Source organism: Chiloscyllium plagiosum, unplaced genomic scaffold (genome assembly GCF_037043375.1).
Source record: "Chiloscyllium plagiosum isolate Xiang-an unplaced genomic scaffold, Cpla_swu_hap1 HiC_scaffold_10, whole genome shotgun sequence".
In the NCBI taxonomy this organism is placed as follows: domain Eukaryota; kingdom Metazoa; phylum Chordata; class Chondrichthyes; order Orectolobiformes; family Hemiscylliidae; genus Chiloscyllium; species Chiloscyllium plagiosum.
Window position 1 is genome coordinate 82862023 of NW_028270148.1, and position 17488 is coordinate 82879510.

Sequence of the window (17488 nt, forward strand, 5' to 3'; positions counted from 1 at the left end):
CGAAGGGCCTGTTTTCACACTGTAGGCATTCTGTGATTCTATGAGTGAAGCCTGACTGGGTCAACAATCCTGCTTGAGTGAGATAACCACCAAAAATCTTCACCAGGGCAGGCAAGTGCGACTAAGTTCAACTCAAAAGATTGAAATAAAGATGGGTTACGTGGAATGAAACTGTAAGGAGTGGAAAATGAAGGGCATGGTCGTCAATGGAAATGACAGGATCCTGGACAGTGGAGGAAAGAAACTGAGAGACAGAAGAGAGAAACACAATTATAGAAACAAGGGAGATTGGAAACTGTATATTAGGGTGGTGAAGTCAGTGGAGTAGTTCGGTGGGCAGTGAGAAAGAGAAAGAGAATTGAGTAAGGGGCAGTGCAAGGGTAAAGCTTGGTTTGGGGATATGGATGGGAATGGCATTAAAGGGAAGAGCAGTGATATCAAGGGAGATAGTAAAAAAAAAGTAGACACAGAGGGAAATTGGAAAAGGACCGAGGGGATGCCAGAGGAAAGGTGAATGCCATCTACAGTGTTAGGAAATGTATAATTTAGAGGGGTAGACAGTGAAGGATTCAAATTAAAAAACAACAACCATCGTTTTTCTCTGTACGAAGCCTTGCAGACAATATATGTTTCAAACCAACAGTGGTGATGCTGCTGTGCATCCATGTACATGTACATGTGCAGCCACGTAGAAGCATTCACAGTCTATGTTTCTGAAAGTTAAGGAAATGCGGATAAAACTGTTATGTAGGCAACAGATTCTGATGTTGTAAGGCTGTACCAGAGATGATAATGAAGGCCACCAGTGTCATGCTAAAATAATTGCTACATTCATGGAAAGCAACGTAAAGATCAAGCTACAAATAACTTGCAGTAGGGCTCTTGTGGCACAGTGGTAGTGTTCCTACTTCTGAACCAAGAGGCCCAAATTCAAGTTTCATCTGCTCCAGAGGTGTGTAAAAACATCCTAAACAGGTTTATGAAAAAATATCTACAAATAATTTTGCACATGGCAGCATCATGAAGGGGAAAGACAGTCATTGGAAGATACACCTTACCATGGAGAGATTGCTGCAGCGCAGACTTTCATCGAACGCATGAGCAACTTGGCAAGGGCACAAAGGATGGCTCGACTCTGTCAATATTTCAAATTGAAAGCATGATTAACAAGCGTATTAAACAAATGCTGATTCCTGGGATGGCAGGACTGATGTAAAAAGAAGAGTGGATTGGTAAGGACCAAATTTACTAGAGTTTCAAAACGTGAGGTGAGATCTTGTAGAAACCTATAAAGTTCGAACAAGACTATGCAGGAAGGAAGTTCCCAAAACCAGGGAGTCAGAACAAGGAGTCACAGTGTAGGGATACAGGATAGCACTGGAATGAGGGGAAATTTCTTCACACAGAGAGTGCTGAGCCTGTGGAACTCTCTGAAACTGAAAGTGGTCGAAGACAAAACATTGAATATTTTCAAGAAGGACTTAGGTCTAGAGGGATCAAAGAGTATATAGAGAAAACTGGAACAGGTATTGAGTTGGATGATTGCTATGATCATATTGATTGGCAGAGCAGGGTTGAAGGGCCAAATGGCCAACTCCAGCTCTGTTTTTACAGAATCATAGAATCATTGAATTTTACAATAGAGAAGGAGGCCATTCACCCATCATGTCTGCACCAGCTCCAGAAAGAGCTACCCAGCTAGTCCATTTCTCCAGCGCTATCCATCACCCTCTAAATTCATCACTTTCAAATATATATCCAGCTCTTTTCGAAACCTCCTGTGGAATCCACTCCACCATTTTCCCAGGCAGCAGATTCCAAATCCTAACAACCCACTGAGTAAAGCAATTTCCCCTCAATTCACTCCTGGCTGTCTTGCAGATAATCTTGACATTTTGACTCCTAGTCACTGACATTCTGTATCATTCCTGGTATTTCTTCACTAAACAGTACTATCATGCCAGATGTTAATCAATTAAATCCAGTTGTTGTACTAGGATTATTGGAATGAAGAAGGGGGAGGAGAAGAGGAAGGAAATCTTAGTGCAATAAGAACCAGAGATATAATGCTCAGGGACTGCAGCAGTGGACAAACAAGCAGTATCTGGAGAGGGGAACCAGGGTTTCCAACATTATCAAGCAGCACAACTGGTGAGGATACACCAAAGGCATTGCAGCTACCTTGTGGGTGAATGAAAGGCAGTGCCAGACACTTTCACATAACAGGGGCAAATCTATAGCTAGGCAGACTGAGTGGCCTGTGGCACTGAATACCACAGGAGCATTGATGTTCCTAGCCATCAGCTGAGTTCAAGCTTGAAATGTGGATGTGTGTGGCTTCTCCCAATTGCTATCTCACAAGTGTACTGGTGAGTTCACCATTGCCACTTACAGTAAAACAATACAGTTGTTCAATGTCACCTAATACCCAAAAGCTAATGTTCCAGATATTGCTGGGTTCCTTCAGGTACAAGAGGTCTCTGACTGTATCCATGTAGTGCACAGAGCTCCATGGCATCACCCAACCAGATTCATGAACATGAAGGGATTTCATTCCTTAAATGACCAGCTCAATTGTCAACACAGGCAACAATTCCTGCGGATGTGTGCTTGCTGTTTAGGGGACTGTCATGATGGCTACATTCTACTCAACTCCAAAGGTTCCTCAAATATTCGTTCCCCTGCATCACCTGCATTATCTCCAGATCTGGCTCATGGGTGACAAGGTTTACCCTGAAAGCAAGCTAATTAATCCATTGCAAACCTTTAAACCAGTGTTAAAAATGCTAAAATGCTACCCATATATTCACTTTAGCCATGTCCATCATTGAAGGGCATTTTTTTTTTATTTGAAGATGTGCTTCCATATGGATTATTCAGGAGGAGTATTTCATCATTTGCTGAATTGTGTCTCCAGAATAGTGATTGGTTGGAACACCTTTCACAACCTAGCTCAATGGCAGGGTTAGAACCAGAAGAGGGGGAGGTAGAGCGACCTCAAATGAGGAAAAAGGGGAGACTGACAGAGATGCTGAGGGTGCCACTGTTGATGGCAAGGATGGTGAAGAAGATAGAGTGCGATTAAAAGAGGTAGCCAAGCCCACAAGAATCTGATAGCATCTAAAACATGAGTGAATTACTTTGCATCAACATATACAGATAATTAGGATTATGATGCAGAGGCACTTCTGCCATAAAGGAAATGTTTGCTTTCTACCTTTAAAATGTCATTAAATTTCTTTGTTTGCCTTTAGTTGTTAATTAAATTATCCCCCTCGCACCAGTAATCTTTGGTCTGTTTCCTGCCCAGAGCATCAGTATAGGTATGCAGGATTACATAGGAGCTGCATTTATGTGGCTCAAACCTCAGTTTGAAAGGACAATTCATCTACCACAGAGTTTCTTGCTGCTCCAAAATGTCATGTGCTCTTGAATATTCAAGTCCCAGCTTTTGTTGTCTTACAGCCACGGATTCTTCCGTCTTCCTAATGTTAGACATTGAGGAAATTACAAGAAAATATTGAACTAGTCGGTTAGTTCAAACATTGGGCACTTGGTTTAAATCGCATCATGAGGCAAAAGACAGGTGAAATTATTCTAAAGGCAACACAATTGAAGGCAGTATGGTTAATGACATGGCAATGGAAATGCAAAAGGCTAAGTTTGCACATGAACAGCTCAGAAAATGTAGTGGAGAAGCTCTGTTAATTAAGGATAATTAAGTACAATCGTGAGAGATGGTTACTAAGGAGCAGAATCAATGTGAACAAGACTGCAGCAGAGTGACAAAGTCTGACTGAGTTTCTGATTACTGTTGGGAACCTGGTTCCAGGTGGAATTTTGGTGCAAAGGGAGTCAGAAGTATTTTCACCAGGGATTCACCAGGATGTAGCTTGACTACCTTGGACACAGGTGACATTCCTGGTGTTTTTTTATTCTGTTAACAATGATAAAACTTCATGTTGTTGTTGTTGCTATTATTGACATTTGATTCAAAGTAGACAAAACCTAAGTCTTATATTTCCACTGGTTGAATGTAACCGAGTGCATCTGTTAACTAAACTTCCAATTACAAGCTCATTTACAAGTATCTTAGATTTTCTTAATGAATTTTAGTTCGTAACTATGTGTCTGGCACTAACAACAATTTTGATGCAGTGGTGTTTTTGATCACTGTTTCACATTCATTGTAGCTGAGAATCTGCCTCAGGGTTTCAAATTTGGTTTCAATGAGCTTTGACCATGATAGAACTCCTAAATTACTCCTAAATGTCCTACAAAAAAAAATTTGGCAAATGCACTGGATGCTCAATTATACTCCAGTGATTGTCAATTTTACAGCAAAGTTTATGTAGGTTCATTACAATCAAATTCAATGCTTAAGGTCAATAAGAATTGATCTTAGGAAGGCACCAGCTAGTCATTATCATCAGTCTGAAATACTTCTCATTGCAAATCATTTTCAGTCATAGAGTGAAACAGTCATACGGCAGGGAAACAGACCCTTCTGTCCAACTTGTCCATGCTGACCAGACATCGTAATCTAACATAGTCCATTTGCCAGCAATTGGCCCATATATCCCTGAACCCCTGCTATTCATATACCCATCCAAGTGCCTCTTAAATGTTGTAATTGTACAAGACTCTGCCACTTCCTCCGGCAGCTCATTTCATATAGGCACTGTGCTCTGCATGAAACGGTTAACTCTTGGGTACTTTATAAAAAACTTTCCTTTCTCACCTTAAACCTATGCCTTCTAGTTTTGGACTCACCCACTACAGGAAAACGACCCAGGCTATTCAACCTAACTATGCCCCTCATAATTTTCTAGACCTTTATAAGGTCACCTCTCAGCCCTTGACACTCCACAGAAAAAAGCCCAGCCTATTCAGCCTTTCCCTATGACTCAAACCCTCCAGCCTTCTTCCCATTCTCCAAGCAAATGCTGCACATAATTATTTTCCCTTCAATAGTATGCATTGTCCAATCCTAAAATCCATGCACAAATGTCTGGCACATACATGCTACATTCCTCCTTGCTCTAATGTTTACAGAGCATTCTATAATGCCTTTCATTACCTCAGAATATTCTAAAACAACCTATATAGGGGAGTACTTTTACAATGTACTCACTTGTAAATTTAATGTCGGAAACACACATGCCGAGTTACTCACAGCAAGCTCCCACAAACACCAATGTAATAATAATCCGTTAATGTTTTAAAGGATGTTAGTTGAGTGATGCATTTTGGGCAGGACACAAGGGAAAATTCCCTGATGTCAAACAAAAGTGGTAGCACTGAACATACATAACAAAGCAAGCAATATGGTGAGACTAGTTCTTGGAAAAGCCCATCCAGAAGTAAGAATAAAGCAATGATCAAAAGCCACTAATGATAATATAACCCACGTGAAGAGAAATTCTGATCTCTTGTCATATATCCTGTTTTTTTGTGTTCTTGCCATAATCAGTGATTGATTTTGGAACACATTTGGAGTTGGTTTTTGAACTGAAAACCATGCTAACATTTTAAGATAAGTTAGGTAGATGGAAAGAAGAATGCAATATTCAGGAATACGATGTGTCTATGGGATTGAAAACTCCATTCACGCCAATCTTTGTGGGGGATAATCATCAAAACCGACAGTGTAATCATGTTTCTGTGTCATAATTTAATCATAAAGTTGCAGCTTTTTAGTTTGAACCAATTAATCTTTATTGTTCACATTGGAGGAAGTCTGTCCTGTGTGTTTAAAAACTCACTGTTACCTATAAATTGGGGAACCTAAATGCTGAAGGGCCGAGATCAAGGGGGTGTAGATATTAGATTAAATGATGCAATTTGTTTGGTATGATCGCAAATATAAAAGATGTTGAACTCTTTTTAGGCCTTCAGCTACTAACGGGATCATATTTTCCAAACACCTGTCTCAGTTATAGTCCTCCTTAATGTTTTGCTAATCTAATATTGAAACAAAACATGTGTGTCTGAGCCTATGATAGCCAAATCACACTTAACTCCCTTTGATATCATAGACAATATTTAACAAGGTTGAGTTAAAGACAAAAATAAGTTTAATGGACAACAGTGATGGTCAAGATTTCAGATTGTCACATTTCATGGTGAAACCATGAGACTTTGCTATATCTGACAATCAGGCTACTTGTCTTGATGCATTGTCCTCTGCTCAGTTTGCCAGGAAGCCGTCTGGGAAGCATTTCGGATTTTCTTGGACAGAATTCCAGAGAATGAAGAGTACCAGCAATGGGTCAATATTTGTCAGCGAGAAACACATTATCTATTCCAGATTGGGCAAAACTTCAGTGAATCCCAAGAACATCTAACCATGGTTCAAAAGGTAAGGAATCAACTTTGAACAGAGACAGTCTTGGATGCTAACTCATTTTGTGCAAGTTTTACTCACAGCTTTCCACAATAATGAGCATTGAGATTTAAAATATTCACATCAATGATATTCTAACATTTTAATATTACACTGATATGAAATTCAGTCATATTAAATGTAAGAATCCAATTTGCCTTGTAGATTTTTCCATATCGTTATTACACTTTCTTAAAAGATTAAAAATGATGGTTTTCCATTGCTTCACAGAGACTGCGTATCCAAGATAGTGATCTTCAACCAAGGTAAGCAACAGATATGTTGTGGAAACCTATTGCATTAGGCCTTTTGCTACTGTTCGCTTCATCAAAAGTTGTCAAAAATTGTCACATTATCACAAAAATACCACAGAGCAGTATTTAGCTCTTGTGTTTCCACACTTTCTATAAATATAACAATGTTCTGACTGAGTAATTGTGACGACTATGTAAATCCCAAACTGTGGGCGGCACGGTGGCAGTGGGCAGCACGGTGGCACAGTGGTTAGCACTGCTGCCTCACAGCGCCAGAGACCCGGGTTCAATTCCCGCCTCAGGCGACTGACTGTGTGGAGTTTGCATGTTCTCCCCGTGTCTGCGTGGGTTTCCTCCGGGTGCTCCGGTTTCCTCCCACAGTCCAAAGATGTGCAGGTCAGGTGAATTGGCCATGCTAAATTGCCGTAGTGTTAGGTAAAGGGGTAAATGTAGGGGAATGGGTGGGTTGCGCTTCGGCGGGGCGGTGTGGACTTGTTGGGCCGAAGGGCCTGTTTCCACACTGTAAGTAATCTAATCTAATCTAATCTAAAATGAAGCAGGTCAAGATATTTTCATAACTGGGTATTAGCTCAAATTGAAGTGATTTATATTATTATTGTTTATATATGTAGTCCATATTAAGTGTCTTTTTGAATAATAACAAATGAGCTAAAATGAAATGACAATGTCAAATTTCTAATGTGTATCCCTTTCTCTGTTTGCTGAGCAAGTATTCCTGTGGATAATCAGCCAGGTGAACTCACTACACTAACAGCAGGTATTATTTCATGTCAACTTGTGTTATTTAATGTTTCACGTATAAACTGCAAAGCCTTTGAAAATTGATTAAAAACCAAGGCTATTCAGCATCCTCATTAAGTAGATTTTCTTAATAATCTACTTGAATGGGAATGTCCCACTATATTTGAACTAGCCATTAGAAGATAAATGAGATGGACATGGGACGTATATAATAATAATTGGAGTTTTAAGAGAGGCAGAAAGGGTTCTGTGACTCACCTTTTGTTATCAAATTTATCTATTTAATAAACTATCATGTCAGCACTCAAATTGGCAAAAATTCATGTGCATATATCTGATCTAGTAAGATCAAAGTGACTAAGGTATGTGTCATCACTTCACCACTTGAATATAGGTTAAAATCACATAACACCAGGTTATAGTCCAACAGGTTTATTCAGAGGCGCTAGCTTTCCAAGTGCTGCTGCTTCATCAGGTGGTTGTGGCTAAAGCTAGTGCCTCTGAATAAACCTGGTGGACTATAACATGATGTTGTTTGATTTTTAACTTTGTCTACACCAGTCCAACACCTGCACCTTCGAGTCACCACTTGAATATGGAGATTTGAAGGACTGTTGTGGTGCAAATGGAAGTGTCCCAACCTCTGGACCATCAAGCCTGGGTTCAGGTCCCACTTTCTCCAGGGGTATTAAATTAATAGAGGTTTGAATTCCTGATTGGCTGACCTGTACTTTCTGTTTTTTTTTCTCAGATGGTATTGATTTCAAACAAGTGTATTATAACTTGCTGTTGTTTTCTAGTTTCTATTGACAGGTAGCACCAGAATAATCTATAATAGTTATTCCTAGTAAGATATCAGGGTCGGTGGACACTTTGGGGCTGCAATCTTTGACCTTCCAGTTAATAAGCAGGTTTTCCTTTACTGAAGGTGCTGGAGAAACGTACCAAGTCTGGCAGTAACATGGCGCTTCTTCTAAAGTAGAGTCGTATTGGATGTGAAATGTAAACGTTCTCTCTCCATAGATGCTGCTAGACCTGCTGAGTTCCTCCAGCATTTTCTCTTTGAAGTTCAGATTTCCAGCATCTGCAGTATTTTATTTTTACTCCGAGACTAATTCTATCAGTCAATTTTGTCATACAGCAAGACTTAAAGCATCAGGGTATCTTTCTCTAACTTCTGATTGGTATCATTTTCTTCAGAGATCCCTGCTGTCCCAGTGTCAAAAACCACATCAATTCCAGACATTGTGGTCTCTAATGAGATTGTGAATGAAACTAAAATTCCTGTTAAGGTGAGATTTGCAAAATTCAATTACTTATTAATCATGGTTTAGATGTGCTATAAAATGGTTCTGAACAAGCAATAAGTACGCTGAGATATGTTAGTCAGATTTGGATGAGCCAGAATTTAAATATTTACAAAATGCAAAATGGAAATCACGACAATTTTGTAAATTTACATAGACAATATATGTTGGCAGGCCAGGCAGCAGAGTTCCAATCAATGTCTGTGTTTTTTAAATTCATTCACAGGATGAGGGTATCATTGCCTAGACCAGCATTCATTGCCTAACTCTAATTTGCCAGAGGGCAGTTAAGGTCTGGATTCACGTGTCAGCCAGACTAAATGGCATTTTCCTTCCCTAAAAGACATTAGTGGACATTTGAAGAAGGGGAATAATTTGTTTTCATTGTCAACATAAACAAATCTTCTATTCCCACAACGGCTCAGTTGAAAAGTCAAGTCATAGACTGTAAAAAACAATCAGATTAATTAGAAAACTGGTGAAAGTAATTAGAGATTACATTTTCTCAACAGTGGATGTGCATGTATTTCAGAGAAAATTTAAATGGACTGATGTTCCTTGATACTTAGTGTTTAATATCCACCCCTCCAGAATCTTAATATAATTCAAGTTTTGAAAATGTTTAATTTTCCTCGAGGTTTGCCTTATGTAAAGGTTAATTTTCTTCAAGATTGGTGCAGCTAGTTTCTTTTCTCCCCTGGTATATCTTCTAGGTTATAAGGACATTAACATTTATAATTTGATCAAACCTATCACTGCACTTGCAGAATTGTAAGTATCACAGAACATATTCTCTGCAAAGTAGGTATGAGGTGAAGAGATTCATTACTCGGTGGTGATGTCAACACTATAGTGGTAAATGTGCATTAAGTATTTCCTTTTTTTAATAGCACATTCTATGTGATGGATCATATCCTTTCTATCTGCTTCAGGATCTGCATGTAACCAACATTGTCCCAGAGCAGTCATCAGAACAGGTTGTGGAGTTCAGCATTAAACTCAACAATCAAAGTTATAGCAGAGAGTTGAGTGAGCCGAACTCACTCGAGTATCAGGAACTTATCCGAAGGTTTGAGATTCAGGCAAGTTCGTTGAATATACTGACTTTTTGCTGTAAAAAAAGCTGCTCACTTTTCCATGTAGTGAAAATTGAAAAATGTAGTTCAGCTGAATTCATTGGCTGAAACATATATTCTTCTAATTACAAAGAGATCTGGGTGTTCTTGTACACCAGCCAATGAAGGTAAGCATGCAGGTAAAGCAGGTAGTGAAGAAGGCTAATAGCATGCTGGCCTTCATAATAAGAGGAATTGAGTATAGAAGCAAAGAGGTTCTTCTGCAGCTGTACAGGGCCCTGGTGAGACCACACCTGGAGTACTGTGTGCAGTTCTGGTCTCCAAATTTGAGGAAAGACGTTCTGGCTATTGAGGGAGTGCAGCGTAGGTTCACGAGGTCAATTCCTGGAACGGCGGGACTACCTTACACTGAAAAACTGGAGGGACTGGGCTTGTATACCCTTGAGTTTAGAAGACTGAGAGGGGATCTGATTGAGACAAATAAGTTTATTAAAGGATTGGACACTTTGGAGGCAGGAAACATGTTTCCGATGATGGGTGAGTGCCGAACCAGAGGACACAGCTTAAAAATACGGGGTAGAACGTTTAGGACAGAGATCAGGAGAAACTTCTTCACCCAGAGAGTGGTGGCTGTGTGGAATGCTCTGCCCCAGAGGGCAGTGGAGGCCCAGTCTCTGGGTTCATTTAAGAAAGAGTTGGATAGAGCTCTCAAGGATAGTGGAATCAAGGGTTATGGAGATAAGGCAGGAACAGGATACTGATTAAGAATGATCAGCCATGATCATATTGAATGGTGGTGCAGGCTCGAAGGGCAGAATGGCCTACTCATGCATCTTTTGTCTATTGTCTATTGTCTAATTACATTTTTGGGTTTTTGTCTCCATCTGAGAGTGATTATCTCCCACCATCATTTAAAAGTTAGTGAGGGGACTGTAGCTTCCATTTGTACATTATTGCATGGTCCTGACAGCACAGAAATGGGCTATTCAGTCTAAATGTTCTGCACAAATCGACTCAACCTTACCTCTGTGGATAGCTGTATGGGTACCGGCTATACCCATGGACCAATCCCTCTTCCACAGATACACTGGCACTCTCCCCACCTTTTCCTCTGCGACATTGATGACTGTATCAGCGCTGCCTTATGCTCCCACGAGGAGCTTGAAAAATTCATTCACTACTCCATCAGCTTCTACCCTGACCTCAAATTCACCTGGTAAAAACAATGACTGCAGATGCTGAAAACCAGATTCTGGATCAGTGGTGCTGGAAGAGCACAGCAATTCAGGCAGCATCCGAGGACAGGCAAAATTGACGTTTCGGGCAAAAGCCCTTCATCAGGAATAAAGGCAGAGAGCCTGAAGCGTGGAGAGATAAGCTAGAGGAGGGTGGGGGTGGGGAGAGAGTGGCATAGAGTACAATAGGTCAGTGGAGAAGGAGATGAAGGTGATAGGTCAGGGAGGAGAGGGTGGAGTGGATAGGTGGAAAAGGAGCTGGGCAGGTCGGACAAGTCCGGACAGGTCAGGGGATCGAGTTTCTGGAGGTTAGAAGCTAGGATGAGGTGGGGGAAGGGGAAATGAGGAAACTGTTGAAATCCACATTGATGCCCTGGGGTTGAAGTGTTCCGAGGCGGAAGATGAGGCGTTCTTCTTCCAGGCGTCTGGTGGTGAGGGAGCGGCGGTGGAGGAGGCCCAGCACCTCCATATCCTCGGCAGAGTGGGAGGGGGAGTTGAAATGTTGAGCCACTGGGCGATGTGGTTGATTGGTGCGGGTGTCTCGGAGATGTTCCCTAAAGCGCTCGGCTAGGAGGCGTCCAGTCTCCCCAATGTAGAGGAGACCGCATCGGGAGCAACGGATACAATAGATGATATTAGTGGATGTGCAGGTAAAACTTTGATGGATGTGGAAAGCTCCTTTGGGGCCTTGGATAGAGGTGAGGGAGGAGGTGTGGGCGCAGGTTTTACAGTTCCTGCGGTGGCAGGGGAAAGTGCCAGGATGGGAGGGTGGGTTGTAGGGGGGCGTGGACCTGACCAGGTAGTCACGGAGGGAACGGTCTTTGCGGAAGGCGGAGAGGGGTGGGGAGGGAAATATATCCCTGGTGGTGGGGTCTGTTTGGAGGTGGCGGAAATGTCGGCGGATGATTTGGTTTATGCGAAGGTTGGTAGGGTGGAAGGTGAGCACCAGGGGCGTTCTGTCCTTGTTGCGGTTGGAGGGGTTGGGTCTGAGGGCGGAGGTGCGGGATGTGGATGAGATGCGTTGGAGGGCATCTTTAACCACGTGGGAAGGGAAATTGCGGTCTCTAAAGAAGGAGGCCATCTGGTGTGTTCTATGATGGAACCGCTCCTCCTGGGAGCAGATACGGCGGAGGCGGAGGAATTGGGAATACGGGATGGCATTTTTGCAAGAGGTAGGGTGGGAAGAGGTGTAATCCAGGTAGCTGTGGGAGTCGGTGGGTTTGTAGAAGATGTCAGTATCAAGTCGGTCGTCACTGATGGAGATGGAGAGGTCCAGGAAGGGGAGGGAGGTGTCAGAGATGGTCCAGGTAAATTTAAGGTCAGAGTGGAATGTGTTGGTGAAGTTGATGAATTGCTCAACCTCCTCGCGGGAGCACGAGGTGGCGCCAATGCAGTCATCAATGTAGCGGAGGAAGAGGGTCTCCTCTACATTGGGGAGACTGGACGCCTCCTAGCAGAGCGCTTTAGGGAACATCTCCGAGACACCCGCACCAATCAACCACATCGCCCAGTGGCTCAACATTTCAACTCCCCCTCCCACTCTGCCGAGGATATGGAGGTGCTGGGCCTCCTCCACCGCCGCTCCCTCACCACCAGACGCCTGGAGGAAGAACGCCTCATCTTCCGCCTCGGAACACTTCAACCCCAGGGCATCAATGTGGATTTCAACAGTTTCCTCATTTCCCCTTCCCCCACCTCATCCTAGCTTCTAACCTCCAGAAACTCGATCCCCTGACCTGTCCGGACTTGTCCGACCTGCCCAGCTCCTTTTCCACCTATCCACTCCACCCTCTCCTCCCTGACCTATCACCTTCATCTCCTTCCCCACTGACCTATTGTACTCTATGCCACTCTCTCCCCACCCCCACCCTCCTCTAGCTTATCTCTCCACGCTTCAGGCTCTCTGCCTTTATTCCTGATGAAGGGCTTTTGCCCGAAACGTCAATTTTGCCTGTCCTCGGATGCTGCCTGAATTGCTGTGCTCTTCCAGCACCACTGATCTCAAATTCACCTGGACCATCTTCAATACCTCGTTCCCCTTGGACCACTCAGTCTTCATCTCTGGTGACCAACTTAATGCTGACATCGACTTCAAACCCACCATCTCCCACAGCTACCTTGACTACACCTCCTCCCACCCCTGCTCCTGTAAAAACACTGTCCCTTACTCCGAATTCCTCCACGACCGCCGTTTCCACTTCCAGGATGAGCAATTCTGCTCCAGGATACCCCAGATACTTCCAGGACCATAATTTCCCCTCCTCGTGATCAACAATGTCCTCAGTCACATCTCCTCTATTTCCTGCACCTCTGCCCTCGACCCAACCCCCAAACCCCAACAAGGGTAGAATCCCCTTGTCCCTCACATTCTACCCCATTAATCTCCATATCCAGCGTATCATCCTCCACTATTTTCGCCACCTACATTCAGACCCCAGCACCAAAAATATATTTCTCTCCCCACCCCTATCTGCATTTCATACAGACTGTTCCCTCCATCACTCCCTTGTTAGGTCCACAGTCCACACCAACCCCCTCTCAGCACCAGGGACCTGGGTTTGATTCACATCTCGGTCGACTGTCTGTTTGGAGTTTGCATATTCTCTCCCCTGTCTGTGTCGGTGTGCTCTAGTTTCCTCCCACGGTCCAAAGATGCACAGGTTAGGTGAATTGACCATACTAAATTGCCCATAGTGTTCAGGGGTGTGTAGGTTACGTGCATTAGTCAGGGATAAATTTAGGGTAATAGGGTGAGGGAATGAGTTGGGTGGGTAACTCTTCAGAGGGTCGGTGTGGACCTGTTGGGCTGAAGGGCCTGTTTCCACACAGTAGGGATTCTGTGATTCAAAAATTTAAACATCTGGCACATTCCCCTGCCGCTGTGTGAAATGCAAAATCTGCACCCACCCCTTACCCCTCACCTCCCTTCAAGGCCCCAAAGGATCCTTCCACATCCGCAGCGATTTCTTTGCATATCCTCGAACCTCAGTTACTGCATCTAATGATCCCAATGTGACCTCCTCTATATTGGAGAGACCAGGTGCAAGATTGCGGATTTGTTCAGAGCACATCTCTGGTCTGTATCCCACTTTCCGGTGTCCATCCATTTCAACTCCCCCTCCCACTCTCCCCATGACATATCCAGTCTGCTCCCCCCACCCCCACCCCAAAGCCTAAACATGGCCATCTGCAAACTGAAGGAAGAACACCCCATCTTCTGCCTCGGGGAGCCTTCAACCACGTGGCCTCAACATTGAATTCAGCAGTTTCCAAATCTCCTCTCCACCCCCCACCTCTCCCCCACCCCACCCCATCTCTGATCCAACCCTCCGACTCGGCTCTGCCCTCTTGACCTGACCTACCTGTCCATCTTCCATCTTACCTATCCACTCTACACTTCCCACCAACCTATCATAATCACATCCCACCTATCGCCATCTAACCTACCTTGCCCGTAGCCCCATCTCCCATTTATTTCTCAGGCCCCTTTCCCTCTCCCCAGTCTTGATGAAGGGTTATGCCAGAAACATCAACTCTCTTGATCCTCAGGTGCTGCCTAACCTGCTGTGCTTCTTCCAGCGCCACACTTTATCGACTCTTACCTCATCAAATCCTAGCACCATAACCTTCTGTGAAGGTCTCCTTTGTGTATTTCCTCTAAAATACATATATCCAATTCACCACCAGCACTCAGTGTGGTAGCAAGTTCCAAATTCTTATCACTTTCCTGAGACATCTCTTTACTTGAAAAACCTTTCATTCGCTTGCATTAAAAACATACAGAACACAGAAAGCATGCAAATAATATACAGCTGTTGAATCAAATATGTTATTTCTCTGCCGTAACTATTGTATAACAATGTAATATCATATACTGAAAGCTTTAGGTCTATTTCATGAAATGGCAACAAACTACCTCAGAATCATGCATGGGGTGCTGTACCCAAGTTGCAAAATCCTGTAAATAAGCGCAGGGGGTATCAATACAGAGTGTGCTTTGTAGTTTCCCCAATTATCCAAATACAGCTTTATGATTCAGATATTTATTTCCTTTCCAGATGCGGAATCTTTTTGAAATCCAGCCAGGATTCAAAGAAATTCAAGTATTAGGATCTAGGTAGGTAAACAAAGAAATTAATCATTGTGCTTAATACAGCTATACACGTTGTGTTTCAAATTATAGATATCTCAAAATCTTTGCTCATAAATGCTGAGCCAAGAAAGGCAGTGTTCTGGACTATTCTAATTAGTAGTTGGTGTGAGATGAGTGGAGGTAATCTTAATGAAAGATCTAGTAAACATGGCTAGACACATTTATCTATATTTGATATTACTGTTGTTCAAATCTGGAGACAAATGATTCCAATTTCATCTCATTTCACCAGACTTTGCAGGTTATCAATAATTACAGATTTCCTCCTACCTTGATGAGTCTTCACTCTTTTCCAACCTGGAGATATTGAAGAACTTGGAATTTTCCCTTGGAAATTCAATTGAACTGATTTAGCTGTTGGTTTTGAAACAGATTCACCATCTTACACTCCTCATTCACACTGTGTTGAAATCAAAAATGATTAGTCTCCTAATAACTCAATCTTTGAAAAGCCTTTAATAATGTACTTTGCAGCCTTGAGTAGGAGTTCTGATGGTTGTGGTGCTTGCCTGGTGGCAGGGCTCAGGATGTTTTTAAATGACTGGAGAAGAATTTGGAGAGTGAGAGAGAAGATGCAGTTGTTGTGGTTCAAGTTGAAATTAATGACCTAGATCAAATGAGAAATGAAGTTCTGCTGAAGTGGTTTGAGGATGAAGGATCCAAATTAATAAGGAGAAAGGTTAGAATCTCTGGATGGCTACTTGAGCCAAACACAAGTTCACATAGTTGAAACACATAGTTGAAGACAGAGGCTTCAAATTGATAAACTGGCCTCTGTATTGGATAAAGAGGATTCTTCTGTTGTAACTGCTCCATTTAAACTGGATTGGGATAAGCCTCCTAACAGATCAAATAACTCAAGCTATAGATTATTCTTGGAAGACTTGACTCTGTTGTACATGTCAGCAATGACCTGCTTAAAAGCCTGAGCCACTTGAAACATTGTTGCGTCAACATATCAAGGAAGGTGAGCCTTTCTCTGTAAGCCTGTATTGTGGGTTTCGTCTCCTTTGAGCTGGGACTCTGCATCCATCTCCACTTGTGTGTTGCATGTGGCTACGGAGAATATAGCTGCTGATGTTAAAAACAAAACACGATGAACATTTGAGATCTAACATAAAAACAGTAAGTGCTGGAGAAACTCAGCAGGTCTGCCAATGTCCAGACATTGGAACAAAGTGACCATTTATTTTGATATAGTTGTTATGCTTGCTGCAGTGGCTACTTCTGTTACTGTTGCTGCTCCTCTTATGTCATCAGAGATCACATAAACTGCTCCCATTCTGTAGTGAAAGCTGACAGCAGAAAATTCAATATCGACAAAGTCAAAACCAGCAAAATTTCTAAAATGTTAGAAATCACCTGCAAAGCAGTAAATTCATCACCTCAAAAGAAATGTTGTGATTATATATGTTTCATCAGGACATGGCAGCAGCAATACTGTTCCGTTCTTGAAATGCTTTCATGTCTCTCAGTTCCATTCACCATAAACCAAAAACAACCAGCCCAAAAGCATCCATTCACCACTACTATCAGTTTTTGTAAATTATCCATTTCCACAGCCATGTTGCTTTTTATTCCATGTGCATTTTATCAAATGTTTTTAGAAGGCTATGTACGTCACATCAACAGCATTATCTTCATCAAACTTTTCTGTTACCTCTTAAAAGTCTTTAGCAAGTTCAACAAATCCAAGCTAGCTTTCCTTAGTTGACCTGCACTTCCCAGGTGACTATTTATTTTGTCCTGAATTATTGTTTCAAGAATCTTCCCCAACAACAAAAATTAAACTGACAGTTTTGTAGTTGCTGAGCTCATCTTTAGATCTTTCTCAAACAATGGTGTAACACTTGAAATTCTGCAGCCCTCTGGCGCCATTCCTGACTCCAAGATAGATTGGAAAATTATGATCAGTGCTGTGGTAATTTCTGCTACCACTTCTTTCAGTACTCTTGGATGCATCTGATCAAGATCATGGGCATTATTAACTTTATGTACAAACTAAGCATTTAATACCTCTTCCTTAAACACTTTAATTGAATTACCTCATCTTTCACAATGACCTGAAGTGCATCTTTTTTTTAAATTCAGGACATTTTCCAGTTTCATAAAACCAACCTGGGAGAGAGTGTCCATGAAGTTAGAATTCTTGTTCCTTGGGTATTGAGCTGGGCGGCACCAGATTGAGTGCAGTAGTTGGCCAGTGCTAGGCATAAGGACAGGAGGGGAGAGGGGTTTCAGTAATCTGACACTGCATTGGTATTTCCTATAAGTGAATAAACCATAAACCAGACTTCACCCCTCACTCCCCCTAAC

At 42.4% G+C, this 17488-nt stretch overlaps 1 protein-coding gene across 2 annotated transcripts in view; it reads left to right on the forward strand.

The window, feature by feature from the left end:
* The window catches only part of impg1a (interphotoreceptor matrix proteoglycan 1a), a 141462-nt gene that overhangs the window by 55429 nt on the left and 68545 nt on the right, over positions 1–17488 (forward strand). For both annotated transcript variants that reach the window (XM_043696237.2, XM_043696238.2), the window contains exons 3-8: positions 6195–6361; positions 6617–6651; positions 7371–7417; positions 8602–8693; positions 9641–9790; positions 15078–15136. In XM_043696237.2, the coding sequence (XP_043552172.2) occupies positions 6195–6361; positions 6617–6651; positions 7371–7417; positions 8602–8693; positions 9641–9790; positions 15078–15136 (550 nt within the window). The remainder of the gene's footprint in view (positions 1–6194; positions 6362–6616; positions 6652–7370; positions 7418–8601; positions 8694–9640; positions 9791–15077; positions 15137–17488) is intronic.